General features: G+C 57.6%; 1 protein-coding gene across 1 annotated transcript in view; it reads left to right on the plus strand.

The window, feature by feature from the left end:
* TST (thiosulfate sulfurtransferase) overlaps positions 1-4255 on the plus strand; it is a 7173-nt gene extending 2918 nt beyond the window's left edge. Inside the window, exon 3 of the mRNA XM_046646097.1 lies at positions 3792-4255. Within this exon, the coding sequence (XP_046502053.1) occupies positions 3792-4090 (299 nt within the window). The 3' untranslated portion in view covers positions 4091-4255. The remainder of the gene's footprint in view (positions 1-3791) is intronic.
* Positions 4256-7302: the final 3047 nt, after the last annotated feature.

The following is a 7302-nucleotide window of genomic DNA, read 5'->3' on the forward strand; positions in this document are numbered from 1 at the left end:
CCCCCCCCCCCACCCGGCTGTGGGTTTATTTCAGTGCAGCAGTGGCTGGAGGAGTGTCCTGAGAACTGCAAAGGCCAGGGCCACCGGGAAAGGCCTGGAGGACATGGCACTTCCCTCCCTCCTTCTCTGAGAGGCTCTGCTGGCCTCCTGCACGAGACATTTGGATGCAGAGGCGCACCAGGCTCTGCTGAGTTCGTGGTCCCCAGGTTGGGCTGGGATCTGGGAGGTCCCCCCGTGGGCTTAACGGTCCAGATGTAACACCCAGGGGAGTGTGAGTGGCAGGCAGGCCCCAGGCAGCCCTGGGAGGAGTGACCCCCAGGAGGAGCTGGATGCGGGGCCTCAGAAAACCGCCAACCACTTCTGCTGACCGTAGGCAAGCAGCTTCCCCTCGGGCCTCAGTTTCTCTGCTCCGGTGCCTGTGGTCCTGTTCATGAGGGGTGCAAGGTGGGAGAGTCAGGCAGACCTGAGTTCATGCCCTGGTGTGGCACTTGTGTGTGGCCTCAGGCGAGTCACCTCACCTTTGAACCCTTCTCCTTAATGAAAGGAACCCTGTGCACCTTCCAGGAGCTGTGGGGGAGGAGAGAACGGAGGTGGGAGTTGATCCACTCAGCATCTTTCTCAACCTTATTCTCCTTTCCTCCCCCCTCGGGGTCAGTGAGGGTGAAGAGGGAGGGTATTGGCCGCCTAATGAGCACTTTCATTTGTGGACTCCTTTATGCACATCCTCTCCTTGCCACCTACAGCGGCCCTGCAGGGGAGGCAGCGGGTCGGAACCTGTCCCACATTGCAGGTGGGGATGGGAGCACAGAGTGGCCAAGACGTAACCCCAGTTGGCAGCCATCAAAGCGTGGCTGTTTCTCAAGGCCACTGCTGTGAGCAAACACAGGGACAGGGGAAAGGTCACAGCTCCACGGTGCTGGTGTCCTTTCATGGGATCCTGGGGCCCCTCTGCCTGTCTCTCCCTCCTGGGTCGGGGGCTGCCCACTGGGGCCACCTGCACTGGATTCCTTAGTGGCTTTAGGAGGAAAGCAAGAAAGAGCCAAACAGGCTTTCCTGGCCTTGAAAACCCAGCTCGCTCAGTGACCTGAGGGATGTCTACTCACGCACTTGTCTGGCATCTTCTTGGCCAGAGTTGGACCACAAAGTCCCAGACCTCTGAGCGGCTGAGGAACCTGAGAGGTCATCTCATCCATTCCCGGCCTCGGCCCCCTTTCCCAGCAAGGCTCAGGGTGGTCAAAGAACGCAGTCTTTGGGGTGGGACAGACCTGAATTCACTTTACACACCTTTGCTGTGTGTCCTAAGGCAAGTCACCTCACCTCTCTGAGCCTAGGCTCCCCATTGGTGGCAGGAGGATAATCTCCCCAGCTTTGTGAGGATTGAGGAAGATAAAGTTCTTGAGATCATCATTGTCTGGGCACCTGGTGCCCGAGATTATGAGCATGGTGGCCTGCCTGCTGGGGGTAGGGAAAGCCACGAGCCTGCAGCTGAAGCTGGATTTGGGAGAAGAACGGTAGGAGCCCCTGGCTTCTGGGCCCTGTGTGTCTTCCCTCCGGTGGCTCTGCTCCAAGGTTCTCTGGGCCAGGTTCATCCGGCCTTCCCCACACGCAGGCAGTCAGTTCCTGCTCATTTGAATTCTTCAGCCAGGGCCTGAGCCCCTGCTGGCAGAGATGGAAGGAGGACCCCTCCTCCCGAGGCGGCCGAGCGTGGGGGGCCGGAGCCTACGGGACCCCTGACTTCTTCACTTGGCAGAGGTGCCTTTGATGTAACCAGATGGGCTGTTTCATCGGGGGTGGGGGACGAAACAACACAGCATTCAGGACTGAACGACCGCGGGCGCTTTTGAACGCACTTAAATCCGGCCCATCGTCTGGATGCCGAAACATTTTGAAGTTGGGTTTCTTGGCAAAGAACACCCTCGAGGCCAACAGATCAATTGTTCCTCACTGCCTGGGTCAGCACACGTCCGATCTCAGATTAGCTTCCAGACAAAAAGATGAAATCACAACAGGAGGAAATCGCTGTAATTTTCTAAGTGGGGCCATCTGTTCAATCGAAGGCACTCTTGCCTCGTGCCAGTGAATTCCGGAACCCGCTTTGAACGTGGGGAGAGGGGAATGGGATGTGGCTCTGTGATTGCACGTCGACGGTGTGCCAGGGTCACTGGGGTCTTCTCCCTACAGTAGCTGACTTCCCCACAAGCCTGAGGGCTAGGGGGGTTGTCTCCCCACTTCACAGATGGGGAAACTGAGGCTGAGAGGTGCAGGGCCAGCATGGCTGCAGACTGCCCTACTGTGTGCCCTGTCACTCTGGCCAGTTTCTCTCCCTCCCACTGCCTCCCACACTGGTCCTGCCTTGCCCCGTGGTTCGATTTAATGGGGTGGTGGGGAATTTTGGAGGAAAGGGAGCCCAGAGAGACGCCCAGAGCTGCCTCAGTGCCCACTGCCTGGGTGGGGGCTGCTCGAGGAGGAGAGCAGTGACCTGGGTCTGCCGGCGCTGGACCGAGGCCCTGACCCCGTGGGCAGTGCCAGCTCTGGCAGCGGCCCAGTCCCCTGTGCCCCACTTACTGACTGTTCTGGAGCCAGATTTGGTAGAAGGGCCTCACTGGGTGCAGAGACAGTTCCAGCGTGGACCCCCGAGCCAGCCTAGACCCTCATTCTGCTTCCATCCAAGCCTCTCAGGGTTGGTAGCAGGGGCCTGTAGGGCCTGCACTGCCCCCATTCTCACCTGCCCCCCAGGGTGGGTGGGCTGGCCTCAGGACTGAGAAGTGACATGACTTGCTTAAGGTCACCCTGATGGTAAGTGGCAGAGCTGGGATATTTTTTTTTTTTTGGTGAGGAAGATTGGCCCTGAGCTAACATCTGTTGCCAGTCTTCCTCCTTTTGCTTGAGAAAGATTGTCCCTGAGCTAACATCTGTGCCAGTCTTCCTCTATTTTGTATGTGGGATGCTGCCACAGCATGGCTTGATGAGCAGCGTGCAGGTCCACACCCAGGGTCCCAACCCACGAACCCCAGGCCAGGGCAGCAGAGTGTGCGAACTTAACCACTCTGCCACCGGGCTGGCCCGAGAGCTGGGATTGGAACTTATGTTTAACACCAGGTCACATGCTCTTTCTACAACTGTGTGCTTAACAGGAACCCACGGGACTCGGTTTGGTCCTGGGTCTGTCTTTACCTCTCTGTGTGGCCTTACGCGAGCTGTTTCATTCTGCTGAGCCTCAGTGTATTTGTCTGTGAAATGGAGTGACATTATACGTCATGAATTATGTGGCTGTCCGTCTCACACCTGTCTTCCTTGCTAGACTAATTCCCCTGCGAGCCCGGGCCGTGTCTCTCCCTTTCACCCCTGTGTTCTCAGCAATGGGCACAGCACGGCATATTTGCATTTATCATCTTATTTCCTCTTCTCAAGAGCCCTGTGAGATAGGTACGTACCACAGAGCCCATTTTACAGATGAGAACACTGAGGTCAGAGAAGTGAAGTGGTTTGCCCAGGGGAAAGGGCAGTAAATAGTAGAGCTGATACTCACACCTCTCAAGCAGGTAGGATGGTGGACATTCCTCCTTCAAGGCTGGTTTTGGGGGAGGGGACACTCTGTCTTAAGTCGTGAGCACTGAATGTAGGTAGGGCCAGGAATAAACTGAGCTCCAAGAAGGGCAAAGACATTATTTTTATTTGCGCAGCTCTCTATCCTTATATCCAGGACAGGTGGCAGCCTCTGGGCCCCACTCGCCCCCACCCCCATGTTCCTCCTAACCCTGTCCTGCCCTTTGTCCTCTGCCCCCGCCCAGGACTGGAGCCAGGCCACATCCGAGGCTCGGTCAACATGCCGTTCATGGACTTCCTGACGGAGGACGGCTTCGAGAAGAGCCCAGAGGAGCTCCGTGCGATGTTCGAGGCCAAGAAGGTGAACCTCGAGCAGCCTCTCATTGCCACCTGCCGGAAGGGTGTCACCGCCTGCCACATTGCCCTGGCCGCCTACCTCTGCGGCAAGCCCGACGTGGCCATCTACGACGGCTCCTGGTCCGAGTGGTTCCGCCGGGCCCCGCCGGAGACCCGGGTGTCCCAGTGGAAGGGCGGGAAGGCCTGAGCGGTGGGCTCTCCTCCCACGGCCCGTGACTCCCGTGCTTAGTGACCCCAGCGTGACCTGCCACTGGGTCATGCTCTCCAGCAGAGGAGACTGACATGTGGTAGGATTGCTGTCAAGCCCCCCTTCCCCTGGCAGCACTGGAATAAACTTGGCCTTTTCCCAGGAGCTGTGTTTGCCTGTCTCTCCCTGGTTCCATCCTTGCCCCACCCTTCTGTCTCCTTCCTGTTCCTTAGACCCCCACCGAGGAAAGAAACCTCCGTGGCAGCCCCCAGCTGGGGAAGCCACACTGAGGACACCACTCGATTATTTGGTTTTTGCAAAGGAAGCTGCTTCTTGTCCCACGTCAGGCGGAGGGTGCTGGGACCTACCTGGAAGGGGTACCGGGAGGCCAGAGAGAGGGGAGACCACGGCTAGCCAGGCACCAACCCCTCTGCCAGGCCAGCCCTCTGGGTGGGCGGGATGGGACGGGGGGCATCTGGCCTTCCAGATGGGCGTTCAAAGAGGTGTCACGCAGCAAAGGCCCCGGGGCCTCTCCGAAGAGGCGATGCTCGGAAGCAGCCCAAAGGAAGGTGGACTCTGCCTGGGTGCCCTTCCTGGCTTAGAATAAGACCCTTTTATTCTGGGAGCGATGGGGCAAGGTGCTGGAGAAGCAGTTCAGCGCCCGGGGAGGGTCTTAGAGCTCTGGCGGTGTGATGTGAACCAGGAAGCTACAGGAGAAGAAAAACCTGGTGGACCGGCCCCATGTGCCTGGGTTTCGAGCTTCCCAGAAACATTTCTCGAAGCCCTCCTTTGGGGCTGTGAGATGACTCCAGACCCCACCTACTGGGGATCCCCTGCTCCTGCCGTCCAGCCTTCCTGGGTTAACACACGGCCCTGGAGGTCAGGGACTGAGTCCGGCCGTGCTGTGCCGCAGCCTCCAGCTGGACATCGGGGCAATTGGGCGCTCAGTGAGAGCTGAGGAGGCTGGCTCAGGGGCTGGTGTGTTGGGTCGGGGGCTGATGGCCCTTGGGGTCTGCAGTGGAAGAGGGCTAGAGCCTTTGGTCTTCAGTCTGGGTGGCTGTCCCCTTTCACCTCCATGCAGTCCTCATGCCAGCTTTAGGTCTCTTACTGGAGGCTTGAGGGGCCAAAGAGCCGGCCTCGGCAGATGACGACTCCTCCTCGCCCTCCTCTTCCTGCTCCTCCAATCCCAGAGATCACTCGGTCAACAAGTTTGTTTATTGAGCACCTGCTGTGAGCTGGGCGCTGGTGCAGGTGCTGGGGACACAGCAGTGAATACAGTCACCTCCCCACTCGCATGTGGTTTCCATCCCACTGGGGGAAAGAATAAATACGTATCTAGTGTGTCAGGTGGTGACAAGCACTATGGGAGAAAAGACGGGGGATTGGGGAGTGGGGGGGTGGTTACGATGATTTTGTAAAGGGTGGTCTGGGAAGATGAACAGAGTGCTGAAGGAGGTGAAAAAGAAAGGCATGGGCAAAGATATCCGGGCAAAGAAAGCTTCAGCAGAGGGAACGGCTATGCAAAGGCCCTGAGGCAGGACTGTGCTTGGTGTGGTCAAGAACCAGAGAAGGCCAGCGTGGCTGGGGCCAAGGGAGCCATCAGGAGACTGGGAGGAGCTGAGGTCAGTGAAAGGGGTGGGGGTGGGGGCATGGATAGGGCCTTGCAGATAAATGGAAGGACTTTAAGGTTTTACTCTGGTTGAGGTGGGAAGCTACCAGAAGGTCTTGATCTGAGAGGTGACATGATCCAACAAAGGTTTAACAGAATCGCTTGGCTGCTGAGGTGAGAAAAGACTGCAAGGGGATCTGATGGACAGACTCCAGGGGGATCCCCATGAGATCCACCTTCTGACGTGCACGCCCTATGTGGTCCCCTCCCTTGAGCGTGGGTGGGGCCTGTGACTTGCTTTTAACCAAGAAAATGTGGCCAAGGCGATGGGATGCTGTCTGAGCTCAGGCTGCTGTAACAAGTTTAAATAACAGACGTGTATTTCTCACACTTCGGGAGGCTGGGACGTCCAAGACCGAGGGGCCAGCAGATCTGGCCCTGGCAAGAGCTCTCTTCCTGGCTTGCAGACAGCCACCTTGTCTCTGTGTCCTCACAAGGTGGAGAATGAGGAGCTCTGGTCCCCCTTTCCCTTCTTATAAGGACACCAATCCCATCATGGGAGCCCCACCCTCACGACCTCATCTAAACCCAATTGCCCCCCAAAGGCCCCTCCTCTAAATACCATCATTTTGGGGGTTCAGTTCAGCATATGAATTTGTGGGGACACAAACGTTCAGTCCATAGTAGATGACGCTTTTGGGATTACAATACATAAGATTTGAATGCCCCTCTTGCGTGGGTGGCCTCTGGCTGACAGCCAGCAAGAAACTGAGGCCGTCAGTCCAACAGACGGTGAGAAACAGTGTCCAGCCGACAGCCCCAGGAGCCCGGAAGGAGATCGTCCCCGGTCTAGCCTCAGGTGAGAGTGCGGCCCCGGCCAGCACCTTGATTATAGCTCTAAGACTCCAAAGCAGGTGCCCAGCTGAGCCACGCCCCGACCCCTACCCACAGAAAGCAGGCCAGAAGGAACGCGTGGGGAGCTGAGTTTGTGGTAATGCTGTTGTGCAGCAATAGGTAATACAGGTGACAAGAGCAAAAACAGGAGACCAGTGGGGAGGCAAGAGTGTTAGCCCTGGCGAGACGCAGTGGTGGTTTGGACGGGAGCCGGGGGAGGTGTGGAGGTGGACAAAAGTCTGAGTCTGGTGTACTTGGAGGCCTTGCTCAGAGTTCCAGGTGACGTCTCTCTGTGCCAGGCAATGTGCCAGGTATTTCACAAAAATGCCCTCGTTCAGTCCTCGCTCTTACTCTTGGAGGTGGGCTATATCCGTTTCACCTACAAGGAAAGTTCAGCTAAAGAACTTGGCCAAAGTCACTCTTCTCATAAGAAGCAGGCCCAGACTCTGGGGACCCCGAGTTCAACCAGGCTCTCTGCTTCCCAGGGAGGACCTGAGAGGCTGGGCCTGCAGGCGGCGTTCCCCACCCCCACCCCCAGCTGAGCAGCAGCCAGACAGGACTGAGCCTGCAGAAGTCCCTCAACTTTGTGAACCTTCTGTAACCCTTGCAGTTCAAGGGGAGGAGAGCAGACCCTCAGTGTCCCACCTCTACTCTAATTTCCTCCTTGGTCCCTGACCCCTTCCTGTCCAGCTCAGACAACTCCAGGTGC

Source organism: Equus quagga, chromosome 19 (assembly GCF_021613505.1).
Source record: "Equus quagga isolate Etosha38 chromosome 19, UCLA_HA_Equagga_1.0, whole genome shotgun sequence".
Taxonomy (NCBI): Eukaryota; Metazoa; Chordata; class Mammalia; order Perissodactyla; family Equidae; genus Equus; species Equus quagga.